Raw genomic sequence first — 25104 nt, 5'->3', positions numbered from 1 at the left:
GCAGGCATGATACCGAGGAAGAATATAGATGTGGCGCCATAAACAAGCAAACGTGAATATTACTGTTGAGAAACTGACCGCCCAAATACTGTCTAGTGAATATGGTAATATGTAGGCTCAAACCATGAAAAGTATTGAAACTCCGTTGACAATAATAAGTAATGACAAACTTATTTAGCTTGCGTCAAAATAATGCATCATAAAAATCATGAGTGCACGTATCAACAATAGTGAACAAAGCGCATCAAAGATAAACGAAGACGATAAGTAAAAAAAAAGAAACAGAAAAGACGGTAGGAGATGTAGAGGCAGAGAGAGAAAAAAAAGACAAGGAAGGAGAGAGAGAGAGCAAATAAGAGAGAATGACAAAGAAAGAGTACGTGGGAGAGAGATAGCATCTATATAAATCATGATATAAATATTTTCAGTATATAAATGTAGACTTTGAATTCGGTAAAAAGGTAGAAGAGAAAGCAAGCTTAATATGACAACATCTGAATATTCTATGCTTACTTAAAACAAAGAAACCCAATGTTTTGAATTCATATTTTTCATTAAACTCACAATATCCCACTGATTATGACGTCTGAACAAATAATATACAACTACGTGAGTAAACAGCACTACAGAAATATGATCGTTGTATAAATCTCCAATATCGCTTCTAAAATCGATCCCATTGATCATTGTTTGGTACTGAACTTCACGTCTTACGCTATGTTCTAAAACGTACAGGCCGACGACGATAAACCTAACAATGCATGTCACTTCTAGACCATCCTACAGCATATGATACAAGAGAATATTAATTTTGGCGAATCTAAACATAGAAATTTCATTCATTTTATTTTTCTATTAAATAAACGCTACACAAAATTCAAATCCTACTTCGATATCGGTGATGAGTCCTTTCTTAAAAAGAAACATATTAGGCATCACTGCTAGTAAGCTAGCTATTCCTGATGACGGACGGTCCCATCGTTTACGCCATGGTACACGTTACTGACAGCCCGTCTTGGGAAAGGTAGTACGACACTGTCTTCAGTTTCTTTCCCTGAGTATCCATGAGCACCTCCTGCAGATTCCCGAACCTCTTCATAGACTGGGTTATCAAACACAGGTTGATCTGTTATAGACGGTCTGACTAACCTATGTTGATCTGCTTCTGCACCCATTGCCGCAACCATTGAGTCAGTAACAGATACACTCCGAGTATACCCTTCCGATCCTGCCACGGAATCGGGTACGGCCATCTTCCGTCTTATACGAACTCTAGATATTGCATAAGAAAACGCAATTTTGCAGTATTTTGTATTGATAAGCTTGATAATGCAACATAAAATCAGATATCACAATCGTCTGAAATATAAGAATTTGTATTTTAATGTAAAATGGCCCAGGAGAGATCACTGATCTATTAATCTACTATAACTTATTGGGAATATACATAAATAATGTTGGACTCAACAAAATAAAAAGATTCTTCCTTAAAAAAAGGAATCATCAGCCCTTCTAAATGAAGATTTACAGATCGAAACTGATGAAGAGATACTGCAAAATTTTGGCAAACGAGTTCCTAATATAGCTTCAATATTGATGGCTACACGAAAGCACGAATCCCAGCGATGTAAAGTGCAGCACTTATTAAAAAAAAGATAAAACATACATATTCCAGATTCCAGTTTATTAAATCGGCATACCTCCTGACATATGCTGCCCATAGTATGACTAAAACGAGAACGATGATAACCAGCACGACAATTAGACCGATTATCCACGATTGCATCCCACCTGCCTGTCAGATAAACATAGTCTATTATAGATGATGATAACAAATAATGGCAGGAAAGAATGAGATAATGTTAATGGACAATCATCGTAATAACAAAAAAGCGAAACAATAATAACTAATTAAATTAGACACGTATTGCGGAGTATATACAAAACAAATACTGAATCATGTCAGAAACGATTTGCGCAGAATCTCACATGTGAATCTAAATTCACGCTAGATAACTATGAACAAATAATTACTTAGGATCGTGGCATCCTTCACAAAATAATCTAGACCCTTTTTGCTGCGCGACTTAGTTTTGACATTGAATTTTCAAATTCTTCCTGTTTATCTATGCGTGAACTATTCCTATCATATTTGGTATCGAAGCAAAGAAAACAAGCTGAATTTAATTATTTAAATGAAAAACAATAAATCGTTTGCCTGACAATTTAGTTATTCCGGTTTCCTGTTTTAGTGGGACGCACTGTATATTGAGCTTCATAGTTCCAGTATTCAAAAACTGGAGAAAAAACTTCAAAATAATAAACATGAGAAACAGAATAGGGAATTAATATAAGTAAAGACCATGAGCTTTTTTTAGTGCAATTTTTTATTAGCCTATGTATACTCATTTTCATTTGTTTTCTAATTCATCTAAGCCTGCATGCGATCTCTTTTTCTTCGTCAGTACTTGTGTACCCTATGAAAGAGAAATATAAGGATACATATTCATTCAATATTCATTTATCAATTTATTCATCATTTATATTCATTCATAATTATTTGGGGGATGAGTCTTTATGGTATAGACCTAGCCGACTAATGGATTTATTTCACACTTACCGGTCCACCACGCTCCTCTTTATTTCTGAGGACGAAGATCTTAAAAGGATGAATAATGGCATCTTGGGATTCAATGCTCATAGCAGAGAGCCCCCTAGAAATGTTCACATCCGCTACTATATCATCTTCAATGAAAGCGTAGAACCCAATCGATGTGTAGTTTTGCCTGTAATGATTAATGTAAAAATAAAACTAGTATTTTTAGGGATACAATGCTGCCAAGGGTAAATGATAGGACACCTTCCATTTATACTAATTTGAAGATGACTTTATGTTGACATGATTTACCTCAGTGGCATGTCACATAAGAGAGAAAATATCAGTGTAACCAGTTCAAGGTAAGCTCATGATCAACTTTTCTCAAATGACCTTTGTGATTTTTCATTAGGATAAGCACTATCATTTACAAATGTAGATGATGGGTAAGCTTTATCGGTACAGTATTCAAATTCTAAGAACAAAAGGCATTGTATAGACCAGGTGACTAGAATAGTACATCAGGGATAAAATTTGGAAATCTGTTTTTTTTTGTCTGCCTTTGGCACATTTGACTGTTGTTTAGGCTATACTGTCAAATACCGGTGATTATGAAGGCTCTATTTATTACTCTTCAGCTTGGCTGTGATAAAATGAATATTTTGAAAGGAATACACGAATAATCATCAAATCCAAAATGCCTATGTCAGTGAATTTTTAAATCCACCTTCATGGTTTATCTCAAATGACCTTTTTCTGCTCGTGCGCAGTTTGCAACCGTGAACAGGCTTATTGATTCGTATTGGAACACTTCATTCCTATGAACTGAAGTGCATACAATCAGTGGCGTAGACAGGTCCTTAGACCTGGGGGGATGATCCCTAGCTGGGTCATACTTTATATATATATATATATATATATATATATATATATATATATATATATATATATATATATATATATATATATTATATATATACATATATTTATATATTTATATTATATATATATATATATATAATATATATATATATATATATATATATATATATATATAAATATATATAATATATGTATATATATATATATATATATATATATATATATACATATATATATATATATACATATATTATATATATTTATATATACATATATATATATATATATATAAAGTATGACCCAGCTAGGGATCATCCCCCAGGTCTAAGGACCTGTCTACGCCACTGATTGTATGCACTTCAGTTCATAGGAATGAAGAAATTAAACGATGTGAGTTGCTGCTACCCTGTTTGGCGTTCAACGACTAAAAGAATAATATAAGCCCAGGTTGTCAAAGAGTGAATATTGAGTGAAAAAATCCCAACTCTTGACAACTTTTGAAGAAGGTTTTCAAACGCTTTGCTTGCGACATGCTTGGACAATTTCACGTCATTACATTGACCGAAATTCACAAGGTTGAATTGAATCTTGTCTAGAAATTAGTCAAATTCTTATCGCGAGATGATTATGTTTTTTGTCAAAGGTCCGACAATGAACACGCTGAGGGTCGAGTTAGGCTTGTTCTGTGATCTTAGACCATAAATTAATCTTATCCATGGATTGATTCAATCTGCCTTCGTGAATTAAGGCATGTCTATATATTGGATGATTCTACCTTCTTTGAAAAGCGCAAAGTACTCTGAAAAAATTAGTGAAATAGTTCACTCTTTAAGGAGTGAATATATGAAAGAGTGAATATTGAGTGAAAAAAACCTCGGATATCACTGAGGCCATCCAAAATTTGCACTTTCATTCCAAAATCATTCATTTACTAATTCGCTCCTTAGAGACTGAAAATTTTCACCTTTCCTTTGCAAAGGTTGAGGATATGGCCAGCAGGGAAAAGGGTCAGTGTATGTGTATAGGTAATTTCTTATTAATTCGTTTGAACAGTGTTAATGTGTTATGAAAGCAATTGCTCTGAAAGGGAGTGATTAAGCGACACTTTCTTAAATCTGTAATGAAATATTTTGAACTTATCTCCTTTGCAAATACATAATTATTATAAGGAAATGTACTTGGTGAAACTCTGAATAACGATCCTTAAATGTATATGACGACGCAAGACAGTTGTTATTACTTAAAACTTGTAAGTTGTAAATGCATATAAGATGATTGACTCTGAATAAAAGTCCAATTTTTATCATGTTTGTCATTGCTGTACGTTATGATTATTACTGCTATTATTATTGATTGATTTTAACTAGCATTCATTGCTTTATTACTGTATAGTTTTGCTTCTTCCCCCAAAGAAACTGGGGGGATGATTGTACACACCATCCCCCACCTAAAATTCTGGGGGGATGCATCCCCCATCCCCCCGCTATCTACGCCCCTGCATACAATTGCAAAGAGAAGTAAAAACCTAGCTAGAGACGGAAGGACCAGAGTGAGAGTTACAGAACCGAGACAAAGGAGAGAGAGAACAGCTACTTTAAATCCTGCTTCTTTTACATGTTTGATATTTCAAAGATTTCAAACTGTATTGAGGGAAGTAAAAAGAAAATGAAAATACCAGCTGCTTCGTGTACCTCCATTTACTTTCAATATTAAACTACCAATACGTACCCTGTGTAGGCAGTATGATAAGTACTGTTGTATAATATAACCGTGATGATGGCATTAGACCTGTTGAGTGCGATACCGAGAAGATTGCTTAATCTGTTAGTAAGACCGTCGAAATTCTGGATGTGATCTTCCAGCTCGATGGAGTAGAAAGTTCCAAGCAAATCTGGTTTGAAAAGAACAAGTAGGTTTGAATATTGTTTCCTCGGAACCGTAGACTGTGGGTTAATTTCAGCCCCCTCCTCACTTTCTTTTCAGAAAAAGCGTACTTTTAACCTTAACATTTCCATCTGATTGTGATTTTATCCATGGTCAACCCCCCCCCTTTCAAACCGTTCCGCGGCCCGTGATGGTCTATCCTATAACGGGTAGTGTTCCTAATATGTAGTGCGCGTCACTTTAAAATCTAATGCACGCACCATACTACACTCTTTCTCTAGGAGGAAGTGATTTTGATGTTCGTCTATTTTGTGCCATGTATATGCATGCAATCACTGTATTTTATAATTAGTAATAACATGATATAATGAAAGAATAAGACGATGAATACAGCAGAGGCTGCATTGATGCATACTTGTTTGACACGTATCACCAATGTAGTTTTGTTCACAGTCACACTTTGAAGTTTGCCTGCCGTCACTCTCTATGGTTTTTACACACGTGCCGCCATTTTGACACAGTGAATAAGCGCAGTCAAATGTTGTCGGAACCTCGCACAGATCTCCACGAAAATCCTCTGGACAGTCGCACCTGTATAGATAGGAATATATATAAATTGATCAATAAATTGTATTTATAATAATTAATAGAAATAACAAAGGATACATTTAATACATTTCCTAACTGTGTATTTCTATATTATATTCTCCTTTCAACTCTGATCACCATCATTACTTTGCCGACATCATTTTGTTATATATTCCCTCTTAATCTGGCTGCCAATTTAGAAAATTCGGATCTACTTGTCATTTTATTGCACATTATTACCGAGAAGTGGTTTCTGAAAACCAATCGGAGGACTGAAGATGGATAAAGGATAAAGATACATGTAATTTGACATGGTGTCTACGACAGACGAATAAAAAGACAAGAAATAGAGAGGGTATGTGGGAGAGAGAGAGGTGTATTAACAATTAAAGATGGGTGGGTTACAAACGGGAAAAAATGGAGTATGCTAATTGTATATCATACACGTAGGTGTTTCCGTAGAGCGAGCAAGTTCCGCCATTTCTACACATTTGATTCTGACAGATACCGCTTGGAGGAACTTCTTCTGTTGGTACTTCTTCACACTGGTATCCCCCAATAGTATTGATGCATTCTGATCCCGGTAGACACACATTTTCGAATTGGGTACATTCATCCACATCTGTATGACATAAAATTCCATTGTATCCTGAAGGGCACTGACACCTAAAATGAGATTAGAGAGGAGGAATGAATCGTGATAGAAAGAATTATCTATCCAATTACCAGATCAGATGTGCGCTAAACATCATCAAACTAGCGAAATTAATACTCAACACTAAATTGGTTATTTATGAGAATTTTACATCTTAAACTACGAATCCTTACGTTCACAGTGATATCTACCTTTCCGGCCTTTGACATCACGTTTACATTCTTGAAAAAGTTTGAAAAAACATTGATGATAATCAAGTTAAAGCTTTCCAATTTAAGTAATTTTCATCATTTATCCGTTCGAGTATCACTATACCTGTAGTTTGGAAAGTCCTCAAAGCAAGTTGCATTGTTAACACAGTTGTTGTAAGTGCAGTCATTTGGTCCGAGATTGCATAATGGTCCCTTAAACCCTTGAGAGCATGAGCAAATGAACCCATCTGTTCTATCAAAGCACGTTCCTCCATGCTTGCAAGGGTTACTCTTACACTCATCGATGTCAGTTTCACAGTTTATCCCTGTAAACCCTGGCAAGCACGCACAACTGTATCCATATACCATATCTTTACATTCGGCACTATTTTGACAAGGGTTGCTGAAGCATTCATTTATATCAATCTCACATTCATCACCCTCGTATCCAAGTGCACAGGAACAGATGTAACTATTAATTTGGTCGATACACGTCGCACCATTTTTACAATCGTTATTTTCACAATCGTCTACGTTTGTTTCGCAGTACGTCCCCATGTATCCTTCTGCGCAAGAGCAAGTATATTCGTTGGTACCATCCACACAAGTAGACGGGTAATGGCAATGGTTAAAAACACAGTTATCATCGTTGATCTCGCAATGTCTTCCAGAAAAACCAATGGTGCAGTGACAGAGGTAACCAGCGATCACGTCGCTGCAAGTAGCGCCATTCCTACACGGAGAGCTGGCACATTCGTCAATCTGAATTTCGCAATCTGTACCTCTGAAACCAGTCGGGCATTTGCAAGCGTACGTTCCAAGCCCATTCGCACACGTCCCGCCATTGTGGCAGGGGTGGCTGGCACAATTATCCGTCAATATTTCACAATCTGTTCCATGGTATCCTCCGTTACATGTACACGTGTACCCGTCAACTAAATCTTCGCATGAACCACCATTTCTACAAGGGCTACTTTCACACTCATTGGCATTAGTTTCACATTCTTGTCCAGTGTATCCATCAATGCACTCACAGGAGAAAGCATTGTCCAGATTGATACAGGTACCTGAGTTCAAACATGGGTAAGAGCGACAAAGATTCGTATCAACTGAGCAGTCATTACCGCTGAAATCATTGGCACAGACACAAGCAAATGAGTTCACTTCATTCCTACATGTTGCGCCATTTTTGCAAGGGTTACTTTCACATTCATTGATGTCATGATGGCACGTTTCACCTTGGTATCCCGGTTGGCATAAGCATGACGACTGTCCTCCAAAAGACTCGCAAGTTGAACCAAGAGCACAGGGATTGTTGTCACATACATGTCCCTCGCAGTTTGGACCAATAAAACCAACGGGACAAATGCACTGATAATAGTTTAGTTCGTTTGGTGATGTTGAGCAGGTGCCACCATTTAAACATGGATGGGAATTGCACTCGTCGACATCAATGTCACAATCTGCGCCTGAAAAAAAATCCAAGGCAAGATTTTTATTTGTAAAAAGAGACATATGTATAACTCATATTACTGCACAAAGAATTAGTTTTATTCCAGTCTCGCATGAATATACACATCGAATAAATAATCAAATAATACTTTGATAATTGATAAACTCAAAATTTCCGGGATAAAAAATGCCATCAACGTAATTGCAACATGATAAGATAAAAGTCTAGATCAATCCGATTTTTGAAAAGTTATTCATATTACCGCTAGTTCCAGCAGGACATTCGCAACGATATGAATTGACGAGATCAGTACATGTTCCTCCGTTTTGACAGGGTAGCATTTCACAATCATCTTGGTTGTTTTGACAATTCTTGCCGGTAAACCCTTCTATACAGTTGCATTGGTAGGCATTTAGTTCTTCAGTTGGATTAACGCACAATCCTCCATTTTCGCAAGGGTCGCTTTCACACTCATTGATATCAAGTTCACAACGAAGACCTATGTTATGAAAAACAGAATGAGTTTTGCAATGGCCTGTTAGAGTCTTAAAAGTTGAAAATGAGTTAACGTAAGTTTTGAAGTCTTGTAGGCGTTTTTAATTACTATAAGATTTCGAGAGATTTTCTGTTTGGCAGGATCCCCATGGATGAGAATGCTTGAAATATTAGACTGTGGCTGGTTATTTCCTATTTCGTAGATTTTCGATCTTACTTTGGGTTTCCATAGCAATTTCACAATGATGCCAATGAGAAGTGCGTGCAAAATTGCTTACTTTTCATGTTTGTAGTATGACAACTATGCCTCTTTGAATATACGAAATTATTATTCGTTCACCACTTACCCACGAAATAATTAAACTTTTCCATAACTTACCAGTGCTTCCCCGAGGGCAATCGCATCGAAAGGAGGCTGCCAAGTCTATGCAAGTACCTCTTATACACGGATTTGATGCACATTCGTTTATCTCCACTTCGCAATTACTACCTTCGAAACCATTCGGACAGGTGCATTCATAGGAATTCAAGACTCCTGCCTGGGTCACGCAGGTTCCAGAATGTTGACAAGGGAAACTGAGGCATTCATCAATATCCTCTTCACAAGTTTTACCTGCATATATATTGAGTTCAGATTTGAATACTCATTACCATGCAAGGGCGTTACATTCAGTTCACAAATATTTAGGATTTACATTTAAGGAAGGGACTACGTAATTCTGACATTAGGTAGGAGAACACATAGGCGGCGGAAGCGGGGGGATGGGGGGACGTGTCCCCCCCCCCTAAATTTTAGGTGATAATTATCTTTTTTTTTATAACCTTTTTTTTGGCTTGTCAATTTTGTTTCCTGCGTCCCCCCCCTAAATTCATGTGGACCCCCCACCTGAAACGTGTGTTGTCCCCCCCTAAAATTGAGGTCGATGACCTTTTTTTTGGGGGGGGGCTTGTCCAAATTTTTACCTGTGTCCATCCCAAAATTTCAGGAGGACTCCCCCTAAATTTTTTGGCTTCCGCCGCCAATGGGAGAACACTGCAAATTATTCGAATATCCAAGATACCCGAAATGTATCCGATGTATTTCCTGAACGGTATATGAGAGTATAATCTGTACCCATTACCAACGTCATCATGTCAAGATGACCATGGTGGTGTAGAAAGAAGAATGTGATAGTGTTTTGCATGGGCATAATCACTTTGGTTCTTCAACGCCCTGTCAAAGAGGGTGAACGATTGAAAAGGAAGACAGTTTACCGATAATTTTAGTTAATGTATGCACGAAGACTTGGCAAGATAAGTTTGCCGAGTATTGCTTTTTCATAAGCCTACACTGGCTTTGGAGAAACATGAAGAGATCTAGATTTTCATTTTACAATAAAAATTAGTTTCCAGCTCACCATCGCTTCCAGGTAGGCACTGACATATAAAGCCATTCAGCAAATCTGTGCAGTTTCCGCCATTTTGGCATGGATTAGAGATGCACTCGTCCATGATGGTGTCGCAGTCCAGTCCCAGAAAACCTTCTTGACATTGGCAGCTATAGGCATTGAACTGAGCAGGCGAGGTAGTGCACGTGCCGCCATTTTGGCACGGCTGACTCAGACATTCGTTGATATCAATTTCGCAGCGAGATCCTAGGTTGACAGATAAAGCCAAAGATTACCGAGTAGCAGCGAAATGTCGAATTAAGAACCATAGTGAGTGCGAGAGATGCAATGAAGAAGGTTGGAGTATGCACAAAACTTCCCATCACTGGCAATTGTACTATCACTCGCAACTACCATATTGATGTATACCATAGGGGTATTGGGAGAGATATATATTTCAATTATTTTTTACAACAGTATATCACAGCTTCCGGGGTGATTTGACAAGCACCCCCACCCCCCCCCCCAGAAAAAAACAAAATGGGGACAAGATCCGCACCCCTCTCATCCGCATCCGCGCCTGAACTACTATGATGACATTTATCACATGTCAATAAATCAAAGGTTTCGATGGCATACCATTCTCGTCCGAGGTGAATCCTTATAATAAATTGTGTCACAACATAGAGTACATGATTGATACATTTCAATATCGTACTGTTGAATGCCATTATCTCATAGTTATGATGAACATTACTGCCACTTTCATGTATTTCAAAAATAAATTTAAAAAAACTGTTCAAGGTCCTTTAAGCTCTGCTAACCTTCGTTGAAACATAGAACTACAGGAAAAAGTAATAAGAAATTAAATGCAGGATAAAAAAAAGAAATATCTCACCCGTGGTTCCTGCCAAGCATTCACACTCATAGAAACCAATTCGGTTATTACACGTTGCACCGTTCTCACATGGGTTGGAGGCACATTCATCAATATCTGTTTCACAGTTGATGCCACCATAGCCCGTCAAACATGTGCATTGGTAGAAGTTTAGTGCTGTGCCAAGTGCGGTACATGTTGCTCCATTTTGACAAGGGGCGCTCGCACATTCATCCACATCGGTCTCACAGTTTGTGCCTGAAAAAGGGCGATTAATAATAACGTGATGTTCAGGGAGAAATTGACTGTTGTGTCACTTGACAATGAGGAGAAAATTTGAATATTTCAGATTTCATATAATGAAATACAAAAGAAATAGTGAGTGGATGATGTCATCAGTGTCCACATCTGCATACCGACCAAGATGTGAATATTACTGTTTTGTGAAATTTGGCGAAAATTTAAATGTCATAACTTTTATATTTTACAGCCGATTTTGATCAAATTTTCAGTGTTATGCTTGTTTGATTTTTCTCTTCCTATTCAAACCAACTTTTGTTGGGGTGGATTTGTCCTTTACCAGCTCGCTTAAGGGATAATGCCACAATCGCCTAAGTTCATGCTTATGCTACCGGCCCAATCACATTGCTCCATGATTGAAGCAATTATTATTCAATTGGTCTTAGCCTGAAAATAAACCAACGAACATATCGTAATATCAATGCGAGTAATAATTGTATTTGTTGCTTTTTTAATGCATGATCTAAGTTAATCATTCCGGAGACAATTCCCCCTTTCTTCGCTAATTTTTTTTTTTCGCAATGCCAGTTATGAAAACAAAAGTCAGTATTTCATATTGTATATTTCATTTCCTGTTGAAAGTATAGATTTAATTTCCCTCCCATCATTTACTTATTTACACCAATCCGAATCCCAGATATGATAAAAATGAAAAAGTGCGCATAAAAATTGTACAACGCCGAACAAAATGCTATGAAGCTCATGCGATGACATAACAATACCGAAGACGAAAGTATCATAGACTTGTTATGTTTTATAAGCTCACTAATAATTTAGTTCATGTCAATGTAATGATTAAAGTAGCCCACAGAATAGGTAGGAACGATCACGATAAGAAGGTAATCACGCCCTTTGCAAAAACAGATTACTTCCAAAACTCTTTTTATGTAAGAACCTCCAAAGATTGGAACATGCTCCCTAGTAATGTAATAAATAGCACATTTATCTCGACTTTTAAAAACTTACTCAAGGCTTACCTTCTTATATAATTTCTATGTTACTAAATAATTTAATTTTTCCTTTCCATGATGATGCCTCACAGCTAATTTATTATCATTCTTTTCATATTATGTATAATTTTGAATCACACCACAACTCATAAAGATTTTTTATCAATTTTATTAATCATATTATATTTTGTTATACTTGTTATATTATGTTATCTTATCCATATTTTATTATTTTGTTCTTATATCACGTTTTTAATCTTTTTTAAACGTTACATAATCTATAATTAATTTATATGTCCTTTTCTATGGTAATTCACATTATTTTATTTTTTTTCCGATTGTTTAACTTATGTTTTTATCTTGATGCTACTTTATATTTTGGGATCCAAACTTGTACGGGATTTTCAAACCTTTTTTTTTTGTATCCCTTGACATGTTTTACTTTGTATGTTTTACTTGTCTAAATGAATACATAATAAAAATAAAATCTATGATTGAGGATTTCGTAAGAATTTCGGGTTAATCATCAAAATCTTAGTACTAGATTGAGACCGTGAGTGCGATTTCATATCTCAAGATCCCTAGGTAAGCTAAGTCGGAAAGGCCAGAAATGTCTGAAATTTAATGTAATTGACAGAGCGGAGAGACCGGGCTTATTACAATGATTATCATGTTTTCTTTTTTAAATTGTAAATGAAGGAATTGGGACAGACGTTTTGGCATGCTTGGGCGAACTGTTTGTGGAAATTTGGAAGAAATAGATAGTTTTAGAAAAATTTTGCCCCTTTTACGGCTGCGTATTTTCAAAAAAGGAAATTTTAGAAAAATAATTAGAGCGGATACCTGATGAACCGTCTTGACAAATACAATCATACGCGTCCTTTAGATCTCGGCAGACACCATCGTTCTTACATGGATTAGAACCACATTCGTTGATTTCCTACGTTCACCAAAAAAAAATATATATATATATATTAAACAATTGAGCTAATCCCTTTTCACCAAACCTCTATGACTGCATGTGAAGAGTATCGTATTTATTAAATGTACATGGTGTATTAGTGCTTGTTTAAAAATCGTATTTTGAATTATAATCAAATGAAGTCTACTTTTAAATAAACAAATATTCCTGCACAAATGTAATTTTAAGTGTGTGAAAATGATATTCATAAATGACGAAGTAGAATAATTCAAGAAAATGGATCACAAACCGTAATGATCATCGAACAAAGTAGACATGGGTGCAACAGCACTAATTCATCTTTTGTTATTCAATTGATCCATTTAGTCATACAAAGTGAAAGAAAGAGAATCTAGAGTGAATAAAATGGAAATGCATGGTAGAAGAGATCTATAGATTTAAAGAGAAGATAAAGAAGAAAGAAAGAACTAAAGCACTTCACAACGAGTCTGTACCTGATTACAGTTATCACCTGTATAGCCTGGATGGCAAACCTTTGAACCTGTGACGTCATGACAGTCGTAATGCCCCAGAGCATCATCCCGTCCCAAACAATAGACGCTACAACCTTCGGCTGTGTTATAGTAGTGCTCTTCGCAATATATTTTGAGTTGCACTGTTATTCTGGTAGAGACAACAATGAGAAACCCATTTCGGACAATGAGACCATAGAAAATTTCGAGGAAAATTTGTTTTTATCGAAAAGAGTAAATATTCTGAATTGAAAGGATTTTTGTGTATCATGCGAACAGACAAGAGTTACAGCCAGAAAGTATACAATGGAACGGTTCATAGATTTGAACTAGCCTATCCTCGATTGAAGAATATACAGTTATTCATATTGCACATGATACTATCCATGCGTCTGTATTCATGTATATATAATTGTCTAACTTAATTGGAAGGGAAGGGGTCAGCGTAACCATAGCAATAAATGTAGACATATGGATTAGATATATTTTTATTTTCATATATAGTTACTGTAAGAGTACATAATCATTGCCATATTTTTTTTCCGGAATAAAGATCCGATTATCAATGTTACACAATTATGCAACAAGTCATGGCAAATGTGATAGAGAACAAAGCTCCAGCATTTTATAAAATTGACATATTTCTCCTCAATTTCATGAAAAGAATTGTCCATTCAGAAAACGACCCAATAGCCCGCCCCTCAAATTTGATAATAATAAATTCAATCTTTAGGGCGTACACTCAAGAAAGCTACATATTAGTAGTACCCCCCCCCCCTCCCCCCCCCCCCCACACACACATGCCCACACCCACAGTCCGCACCTGAATATTAACTTACATCGAATGACCATTTCCATGATCAAGCACCACTTCCTTCCATTCTGATATGCTTTGAAGACTAGGAGACGGTGTGTACTCGGAACCCATAAAATTAAAACCGATTTCATCGATGAGGTCTGGACTGTTAAGGGGGTCGTAGTCCTCCACTCTGATTTTAGTTCGAAATCCATTCTGCAAAGTATCATTAATCGACATGAAATTTAGCTCCATTTGGTATGATATTTTTGATATTGTACAGAAACCAGAATTATTTTTTTTCCTCGATATATTTTGTCTCGAAAAAAATAAAATCCTCCTGTATGATAGATTGAAAGATACTATGTTACAAAGGTATATTAGCTTGTAACTTCCCTTATACTATTTCTACTAGTACTACTACTACTACTACTACTACTACTACTATTACTACTTCTACTACTACTATTGCTACTACTACTACTACTACTACCATGACTACTACTATTACTACTACTTCTACTACTACTACCACTACTACTACTACCACTACTACTACCGCCACCACTACAACCATAACAAAAAATTATCATGGTCACCACCACTTCGTCTAAAACATCACCAACACTGCTGCTACTATAATACTACTACTGCATGATACTAATGATTTTATTAAAAATCTCCGACTTCACTACGAATATATATGATCTGTAATGCTACAGTCATACCAACTAAACCGATTGATGGTATGCCAAAATAACTGGTGACACGACACTTGCTCAGGGCTTAATTTCATATAGGATGTAGGGTTAGGGTTGCAATAGTGTATTATCCTTGGTGTAGGGTTAGTTTTGGGTAGGGTATAATGTTAAACCAAAGAGCTGAAGTTGGCCATTTAGTGAGTGGAATTTAGAGCGGAGTAATTATCGCCGGAGCAAATGTCATGGAACCAAATAACTATCAGCTTCTGTCGGTCTGGAGTAGATTTGGCCTGTGTGACGGGAGCATCATTATTACCTGCCAGTTTGTAATATTGATCAGGAACGGATTAGGTATAAACGTATTTTGTGGCGTTCGCAGAGCTGGAGGAAAGTAGAAATCATCGTCATCGACAAACAGTCGTTCTGTCTGAAAACTTCCGTAGTGACAAGTGTGGAAATCTAGATCACTGAAGTTAAAACAGACAACAGAGTTTCCGAAATTAGACATTATATAACGATTTGCATGGACATAAAATTGAATAATTAAAAGCACACACATTTGAGATGCGAGAGAAGGTATGAAATCCGATTTGAGATGTCCTGGCGATATCATATTATCATGTTCGATTTATTTTTCACTCCACCATTGTTTTAACTTAAGTGAATAATGATGAGAAGCTAAATACATGATAAGTCAGGTATATAAATGCTTCTGGGAGAGATATCAGCTAGCCTTCAGGCCTGGACTATGTCCTGTTTCACTTTTTTGGGGAGAGGGGGTAAAACTAATAGAAAGGCATCGCAATTTTATTTTTCCTTGTTACCTTGATATTGTGTCAAAACAAAGATAAAATTCGTTGTCGCAATCGTTGCAAGGGTCCCATAATAGCCATGGTTGAGGGTCACAACAGTCATCGTCGAGTTCGTGGTGTCCAGGATTCTGATATCGTTTTAGTTTCATCAAAACTTTCACCACTCCTCCCACCTTTACGATGAAAATAAAGGATGAAAGAGAAGCTGATTTTGCCAATTTGCCTGAAAGTTACTTCAAAGAATAGTGATATTAATGATGCCAATGACTGGAAAAATAGAGCAATAATTAAGAATAAAATACCTTTTGGTTTGCTTTGGCAGAAACAAATCACATTTTATTGCTTTTTAAAAAGACACTAAAACAACTCTGCAATTGAGAACATACATTACAAACACACTAAAAACTGAAATGTTAAATCAACAATTGAAAGGTTAGAGGGGTGACAACCTTCCCCAAACGTTATATCCAACTTTGAATAAGCGGATTTTTGTTTAAGTGTTGAATACTAGTAGTACCACTTTAAAGTAGTACATGCAAAATTTTGTCACTCCTTCAAAATTTCAATTGTTCATTTAACATTTTAGACTTTAGCGTGAAGGAGCGTAGACCTGGTATTGCAAATAGTAAAATAACTGATTCATTCCTTTCTGTTATTTATCCTTTCTTCAAAAATAGCATTCCATATTTCTCATCAGCATGATCAGGGTGTGGTGAAATACATATATTGCATATCTATAAGAGCACCATGAAATTGATTCATGTTCGATCTTTAATGGTTATAGTGATACTTAATATGTCAGCTTTGAACATTTATTAACAATTATGAGAGTCATAAGTTTATTGTAAATTTTGAATTCATGGATATTCCCCTATAGGCAAATTTTAGAATAAAAAATGTATGCAAACCTCCATACTACAAAATTGAAATATATATTACAAAGATGGTGTAATACCAATAGAATAAACAGAATGAACGATTTGACTTTTAAGGTAAATTGTTACTTTTTTAGCTGAAGTTCATTATTTAACCAATGTGTAGTGGATATTTCTCAATCTCTGGTCACAGGCCAGTGGTCCGGGAAATTAGTTTCAATCTTTCGAAACCGTTTGCATTGTGACTTATTTTGTAACTCATAAAGAAATATGTCTCTGTTCTATGATCTCACCTCTCGCTGAAGCATAGTTTGCACCAAGAACGTTGTCAGCAGCCATTTAATTATGTTGCAATCCATCACCCTGGCTTAATATCCGCTCAAAGCTCCAGTTTTGTTGAATAATATTTTCTTATAATCGAGCGTCCTTGTAGCAGCAAAGATAAATTCATTTCAATTCAATTCATATCAATTTAATCTCTTGAACTTTATTCACTCTGGAACTTTTGTATTTGACGAATAGCTTGGGGCACATTCTATTGTGTTATTCTGAGGAGGTAGGGATACCTAGTGGTATATTTCAGTTGTGTTTGTACGTAATGAATATATTCCAAATTCAGCGAGTCAGGCGTATGAAGTGGTAGCGACGTGGTAGCACAATAGAGCCCAGTTTATAAAGACGACTGACGTCCCAAAGGTTGTGAGGTCATGCAAAAGAAATATTTTCAAGAGGATTGTTATTCCAAGGATTATGTTTTATGAAAATGATTGTCATGATGTAGTACTTATTATTGTTTGCACTAATAATGAATAAAGATCTACATAAACTAAAAATAAATAAAGATCTAAATTCATCAATGGAAATGGTGGTTTATCGGGTGTTTGACAATCACCTATAGATTCTCAGTATCAGAATATATTATCTTGTTAATACTGCACAGTGTCACTGGGTCTGGTTATGAATATGTGCGGTACGACATATCTTGTTTCATATTAAGCAGTTTAGCTCCAATAACCAAGGGGGTCTGAAAATGCAGAGCTTGTGAGCACACTATATTGTTATCGTAATATTCATTCTTAATTTCATTTAGATCCTTTATAGCAATGTTCATTATTTATCCCAGTAATAAATGTTGGTAAATTTAAATATCGCAATTACCATATTTTTTTTTCGGTGTTCCAAATGTAACTGCATTAATTCTATGATAATTTTCATCGGTAATTGCACTATGCATTTCTTTTGTCGAATGAAATGATAATAAGCAGAAGAATAATAACAATAATAATAATATTTGTCAACAGGGGGTAAAGAGTCGGGTTCTCATCATTTCGGTCTTTTGGTTAAAAAAAACTTTAAGCATGCATGGAATAGGTAAAACAAAAACAGGAAACAATCTTCATATAGAGCTTTATGATATACAATAAATAAACCTTTTAAGAAACATTTTCTTTTCTACTAGATCGTGTAGAGTAGATCAAGCTCAATCAAGATATTTCGATTCTGTTTACATCCATCGACAATGTTTTAGTTACCTATCCAAGTAATTTGTATCTGTACAAATATTAGAGTGGAGAGAAAGAGCATTGACGATCACCCAATCAAGACAGATTGATCCCGATTACCCAGGAGAGTGAGATCGAAATTGGGTAAATGGATTGACAACGGGGATTTATTATTTTATGCAAGTTCCTCTTCCTGAACTTCAACAACTCGTTCAAACCTATATTTTAATTCAGGTTGGTCTGGCTAAGTGATGAACCTTGATTGAAATGTTCCCAATACTCTGGCTCCCTCAAGTATAAGAATATAATAGGCAACCAGAGTGATGTCAAAAATGCATATTGAACTCGATCAGATTACCTTGACCAGCTAGACGGACCTAGTGTTGAATTGAATATCAGTGTAGATTAGGAACAACAATGAATCCTTGGTAACCGTTTTCATAGCAGCCTCTCGGCTCTCTGATAATTTGATTGGTTTTAAGTATTGGAAACCTGTGCATAACGATGTCAATCATTCGAATGCGACGTATCGTACAGGTCAGTTTACTTCGATGACATTCAATAAAGTAGCGACACTTGGATTATTTGTTATTATATGGGGACAAGGGCGTAAGCTGGGGGCGCACTGTCTCGCTGAGGCAGAGGAGTTCCGACACTGACAAGCAATACGAAATTTGTACCCTGCTTTCAACAGCTGATTTTCCAAACTTTATTTCCACCTCTCCAGGATGTGTACCTCCCCATGCTCAAACCAGCCTACGCCCTTGTGAGGTAGGAAGTATTTAGGGAAAAGATTCTGAAGGGGCAGTTGCACAATTTGCTACACACAAAAAGGTTATAGCATACAAGGAACCAAAGTTATATCAACTGCCCAATTGTTAAGGCAGATTTACACTGTTAAAAAACCCTGATTTTACAGAAAAATAAAGAAGATTTTGCAGAAGCAATACCAGAATCATTCTTTAAATTCATGAAACAGGAATTTTTCTGCAATTTAACAGAACAGGTCTGTTAGAAAAAAGGGAAAAGAGTGTTTATTTAAGGAAATTTGTAAGATTACACACACCAAATACCAATTTCCTGTAAGATTACGCAATCTGGTAAGATTACAGGTGTTCTCGAGACTCTGCTGCAGGAACTTCTTTTAGTTTAAGGATAAATTTTCTAACAGATGTAGTTGCCCAGCCAATCCTACCTGAACAAACCCAATCGGCTGTTGGAACCTAGCAACCCTATCAAAAGCGAGGGGGTAGGCAGCAATCGACTCAGTGAGAAAGTTTTTAAATGAGAAAGAAAAATGCAAGTTGTTATGTAAGAGCACTCTCTGGCTTGAATTTGATGCTATCTTTAAAAATTCGCCAGCCCCCTTCCCCATAGTCAGCTAGAATGAACACGCCGAAGATACTCTTAATCGGGCCTGATGCACCTATTGAGAGGGCCTGATCAAATTGACAGATTGACAGTGAAAAGCCTAGCATAAACATGTAGCTTTAGCAGGTACAAGGTAAAAACCTTACAAATTTTAATCAATTCATTTCATCTATATTTTTTATTTTCAAATCGATATGTGTATAAAATAAACCACATTTGCACTGTCTTCAGATTGCTTAATACATCATTTTATTTCAACTTAATCACACCATCATGCTCTCTGAGTTTTATACAAAAATATATGTTCCTTTGAAATGTTTCGATACCAGTAAAAATGAGTTTAGTTAATACAAAAAGCAATCCTTCTCCTTCTCTGCAGTCAAAAGGCAATATTGAAAGATATTTTTCTGCCCATTTTTCAAGGGAGCCTGATTGATCCAAAGAATCGCAACTATGGAAAGCCAGCAGCATCAATTATTTTTGGTCTATAAGCATAAGTGCTTATCCCTTGATAAGCAAGGAGGATCATGCTAACTGACCAAAATGATATGCCCGAAAAAAAATTGGCATAGCTAGATGAGTTACAAGGACATATGCATGCATTCAGTTTATTGATGTTGCTTGCTTTTTCATTTGGGACTGATTTGGTCAATCACACTCATTTGTAAAGATGGGCCTTGATGTAACAAGATGAAAGGGGGCAAAAATAAATACTATCGAGGAACAGTGAGCACAAACCATTATTAGAAAAATAAAAAATACATGTTATTTCATTCCATGTGTCGATTAAAAACCAGGTACCTTATTTATCTATTTCATAAACACTACATAAAACACCTCTTAAGAAGCACGTTAAACACATATGTATGAAATAAAAGATACATGTTATTTCATTCCATGTACCGATTAAAAAACAAATACCTTATCTATCCACTTCATAAACACTACATAAAAGACAACTTAACAAGGACGTTAAACACATATGTTCATATGTTGGCATCAAGTTAATCGCACGTTCTTTTATGTATAGTTGTATACCTATGTAAGATTGGGTTGTACTCTTGCGAAGAAGAATGATGGAGCATAGTTATATCATGTTAACAAAAATGATGGTATATTACATTTTAAAGAAATTGTCTGCACTTGTTTTCCAACGATAATACGTATGAAAAATTAAAGTTGGAGAAATTTTATACTATAGTATGATTTGTATACTTTTTTAAAGAAAATTCATTCAGTAAAATTGAATGAACTTGGATATATATGTACAACGTTTTAATGAACTATAAATGCACATAATCCAAGGCAAGGCAAAAATTTAAAATAAACCGAAAAGTAACCAAACTTATAGTTATAACTATTTTCAAATTAAATGTAACGATACCAGCTTTCGTTATGCGATATAGTTGTATTTATAATCATGATTGAGATCAAATGGGATGACATAATAGCCAAAATTTACAGAAGAGATCATCTCAACAAAATAATTCTTGAAGACAACGATACGACTATGCGGAATCCGATGAACTACTGCATTTTATAAGAGCAAATGCAATAGAATCAAATGATCATATATCTTTATAAGTTGTTGACAATTATTTTGTAAATATCGTAATGGTATATCTAATTTTGATTTCAAATAAAAGCATTTGAATATTTACCAATCCATTAAGTATTTTATCATTACCTTCATTTGACGAAAGATGAAAACGAGGGGAGAGAGAAAAATGAGAAATACGACAGAATTAATGAGAATGCTGAACATCACATTATTGGGTCGCTTAGTGATATAAATTCATCGAGAAATTAATTCAATTATTTCACATGTCCCTTATGTGTATATGTTTTCTGTTCGATGGTTCCCATGACTTCCATTGGCATTAGAGGCAGACCCTCCGCATGTAGAGTAAGGATCTTCTAACTCTGGGGAATCAAAACCACTATAAATGGGATTATCATATGCAATGGACATATCATTCGGATCAATGATGGGGATGATTCTCGATTCGTTCTCTTTTCTAGCCATCATCGAGGTCTGGACAGCATCTGCCAGATAATCTTGACCAGCAGCCCCTGCAGCACCGGCCACGGAATTTGGTACGTCCATATCACGATTTTTCTTCGTCCTAGTATTAGAAAGAAAACAAGATTCCTATAAGTTAATTTCTCTTGAGTTACATCTAAAATACACTTCGGTATTTTTCTTCTTAACTGAAGGGTTGCATTAACCGATACCCCCATTTTATTTGGACTGCCCCCCCCTCCCCACCCCTTCTGGTTAATTTTTCTCCCATTATTCCCCATGAATTGTTTTTAAAAAAAATTTAGTGTACGAATCTGTACATGTTACCTTATAATGATTACATTGATTTAATTTGCGTTCATTATTATTCAAAATGAGAGGGCATACTAGTAACTGAAGCATTCCTATAACAAATTGATAATAGTAATAATAATAAAAATGATAATTATTATTATTATCAATACTAATAATGATTATCATAATGATAATCATATATAGTAATATTATCTTTAGTTAAACACTAACTTCAACAGAGGTGTTAAACAATAATGCAGTATAATTACTCTGGCTTTAGCGCTTCAAGGAATAAATTTGTGGAGAAAAAATATAAGTGAACCATAAATCGTTAAATAAATAATTGAATGGTTTAATAAATAAATGCATTTGAAAATTATTAAGCCCTAAACTAAATTGAATTATATCGATGTCGGCTATTCCCTGATATTGACGATTGAACTTTAAATGCTCATACACTCTACAAAAAAATATTGGGTAAATATGCTCCATGGGGATGATTATGTGTTCAACCAATATTGGGCATTTCTTCGGGACATTTTTATTTATCCAGTGTGATGAAAACTTTGCAGATTCTAAAGTAATTGCTGCATATTTTTTAACCTTACTGGACAACATGCTTCCCGCATCGGGTAAAATACTGCCCCAAATTGGTTGGACACATAATTACCCTAGTGCTGGTTAAAATTTCACCCAATATTTGTTTACAGTGTATCTGGGTTTGAGGATCGACAAGATAAACGATATGATTTATATCAACCAATGCAGTTGTGCAGATATGGAGCTACTAAATTTTGTTGAAATACCAAAGGGATAGAATAGCAACTTCCCCCGTTGTATTAAAAATTGATTGGCAGGTTTTATTTTCTCTGGAAACCAGCCTTCAGTTCCACATTCCAGGGTTATAATGCTGCAATATAGTAGCGTACTCCTTTATTTTTATTTGTTTTGGCGTCACCTGTGCTAGGGAGGCGAAAAGCGAACTGAATCACTATGACCCGCAAGTCTCTCCTCCCCATATAACTGATTGGGGAGTACAGGTGGACCACTACACCGGGGTCTCCCCTACTCTTAGTGCAGTGAGTTCTTAACGTGCAAAGGTGGCGACTTTCCTCTACACGGGGCCTCTATTTAACGTCCTATCCGAGGGACGGGGTGTTTTCCATTGTAACAAAGCCTGTATATATGAAATATGGGGGAGACGTTTACACACAACGCACTGGCTTCAGTCATCCATGCAGCGGTGTGGACTCGAACACACGATCTTTGGTTCGACGGGCAGACGCGTTACCGACTGAGCCATCAAAGTCCTGCAAAAGTTAGTTTACCATAATAATGATAGCCAATCCATTCATTACCTCCTAATGTACAAGAATCCGGCAACTGCCATGATTAGAAGCGATATCACAAGCACAATAAGTAATATGATCGTCCACATTGGTATCCGGACACCACCAATCTAAGAAAATAAATAAGAAATAAAATATATTAATCAGCTTGGTAGACTTTCGACCAAAGTATAGTCTAGAAACTTTGACAATATTCAGCAACAGATTTGTTTTCTTTATCATTTTTTTTTTCATTTTTCATTTTCATTTTGTTAAGATTGTTGCTAATGAGATATAATGTTGTATCCTTGAGAGCTTAAGATATTTCAATTTCCAAAATAGAAAAGAAACACAGTCCTATTGCTGAACTTATGTTTTTTAGAAATAAAATATAAATGGTAAAAAAAAATGTGTGTATTACTAACCGTAACAAACATCTCCAAGAACACTAATGTCGCCACTAATGACATTGGCAATATTGACAAAGCGCAACATGTTCATTCCTTGGGATGCTCAAAGCAAATATATAAAAAAGATGGAATTCGAAATTTAAATGTGACATATCTAAAATCAAGTTATATCAATGCAAACACTGGAATATAAGAATATACATAATATAGGCCTAGTGTATGAAATCATTGCGTTCTATCCCTAACTTTGAAAGAAGAAGAACGAATGCAATTCTTTAACAAAAATGGAGAATAACTCAAGAAGATGCAAATGATGCGAAAACTCTATTTCCCCAATTATCTTTAAGCCTCATTCCATTTGATGAATACGAACCAGAGGGGCCGTTTTATAAAGTTGTTCGTAAGTTAAGAGCGACTTTTAAGAACGAGTGGTGAACTATTCTCACGCGCTAAATAATCACCAATGAACATTTAATGGCGAATATCATTTACCACAAGAAACGATCACCAGTCGTTCTTAAAGTCACTCTTAACTTACGAAGAGCTTTATGAACGATGAAACGGCCCGATGAAGACTTGAGGAAAGGAGTATTAAAAGGATGTTATATCCGAATGGCTGCATTATTTAGTGCACGATTGAAATGGAGTTAATACGCAAATGTCTATTTTAGGATTTAAGACATTGCTTTTTCTATTTTCTTCATAATTAATTTATATCTACATAAGATATCGAATTCTTAAGTGCAACTGGAGAATTCCGTTTCCCATTTCATTAAGCTCAGCTATTATACCAAAATTGTTTATCAAAGGAAAAATAAATATCAGATAACTCTCGTTCAAATAAATTTATATTATTGAAACAATATGCTTTACCAGAAGGCCGTTGCTGGACGATGATCCATCAGATTTGGTGGTCGTTATCAAAGAGGATGTCGTGGGATAACGAAGGACAAATATCCTAAAAGGATGGATGATTGAGTTCTGGGCTGGAATGCCAAGCGTAGATAGGCCAGAATCGATTTCCGATCGTTGGGTGAAGTTTCCAGAAATGTAGGAATAAAATCCTATGTCGGAATAAGTTTGCCTGAGAAAACATGAAAGAAAAGTATGCAGCCGAACCTTATTCACGACATGGGTGATATGGAACCATTTCCTTTCCCATCGGAGTTAAGTTTTAATAAATACAATAAACATGGTTCATACAAATTTATTTCTTAGGGGGGGGGGTAAACTGGCACACTAAAAACAACAACGAGTTACTCAAAATGAGCTTCTGTATTTTTATTGAGCTTGAATATGCTTTAAAATGAGATCTGATTT

General features: G+C 35.7%; 2 protein-coding genes across 4 annotated transcripts in view; both read right to left on the bottom strand.

Moving 5' to 3' along the window:
• Nucleotides 1–40: 40 nt before the first annotated feature.
• LOC121411097 (fibropellin-1-like) lies at nucleotides 41–17866 on the bottom strand. The gene is made up of 17 exons (XM_041603620.1): nucleotides 17150–17866; nucleotides 15994–16154; nucleotides 15486–15636; nucleotides 14512–14684; nucleotides 13655–13823; nucleotides 13082–13178; nucleotides 11010–11246; nucleotides 10142–10378; nucleotides 9124–9357; nucleotides 8512–8748; nucleotides 6921–8265; nucleotides 6395–6616; nucleotides 5778–5953; nucleotides 5207–5369; nucleotides 2621–2786; nucleotides 1701–1795; nucleotides 41–1272 (listed from the first exon to the last, which is right to left on the bottom strand). The coding sequence occupies exons 1-17, from the start codon at nucleotides 17213–17215 to the stop codon at nucleotides 954–956; spliced, it is 4248 nt and encodes a 1415-aa protein (XP_041459554.1). The 5' UTR covers nucleotides 17216–17866; the 3' UTR covers nucleotides 41–953.
• A 1977-nt stretch (nucleotides 17867–19843) lies between these two features.
• Nucleotides 19844–25104, bottom strand: part of LOC121411096 (neurogenic locus Notch protein-like) — a 29145-nt gene continuing 23884 nt past the window's right edge. For all 3 annotated transcript variants that reach the window (XM_041603617.1, XM_041603618.1, XM_041603619.1), the window contains 3 exons: nucleotides 24658–24868; nucleotides 23405–23505; nucleotides 19844–21855 (listed from right to left, as the gene is read on the bottom strand). In XM_041603617.1, the coding sequence (XP_041459551.1) occupies nucleotides 21561–21855; nucleotides 23405–23505; nucleotides 24658–24868 (607 nt within the window). In that variant the 3' untranslated portion in view covers nucleotides 19844–21560. The remainder of the gene's footprint in view (nucleotides 21856–23404; nucleotides 23506–24657; nucleotides 24869–25104) is intronic.

The sequence above is a fragment of the Lytechinus variegatus genome, chromosome 3 (genome assembly GCF_018143015.1).
Source record: "Lytechinus variegatus isolate NC3 chromosome 3, Lvar_3.0, whole genome shotgun sequence".
NCBI lineage: Eukaryota > Metazoa > Echinodermata > Echinoidea > Temnopleuroida > Toxopneustidae > Lytechinus > Lytechinus variegatus.
Note: the sequence above shows the minus strand (reverse complement) of the source record. Positions and strands in the feature narration are given on the sequence as shown.

What these genes read in the sequence shown, in the direction of transcription:
- LOC121411097 (XM_041603620.1), bottom strand. Translation starts at nt 17,215, where the DNA reads ATGGATTGCAACATAATTAAATGGCTGCTGACAACGTTCTTGGTGCAA. An exon ending in ATGTCCTGCTGGAACTAGCG is followed by an intron (nt 8,266 to 8,511) that starts GTAATATGAATA and finishes ATTTTTTTTCAG; the next exon opens with GCGCAGATTGTGACATTGAT. An exon ending in TGGGCAGCATATGTCAGGAG is followed by an intron (nt 1,273 to 1,700) that starts GTATGCCGATTT and finishes TGCAATATCTAG; the next exon opens with AGTTCGTATAAGACGGAAGA.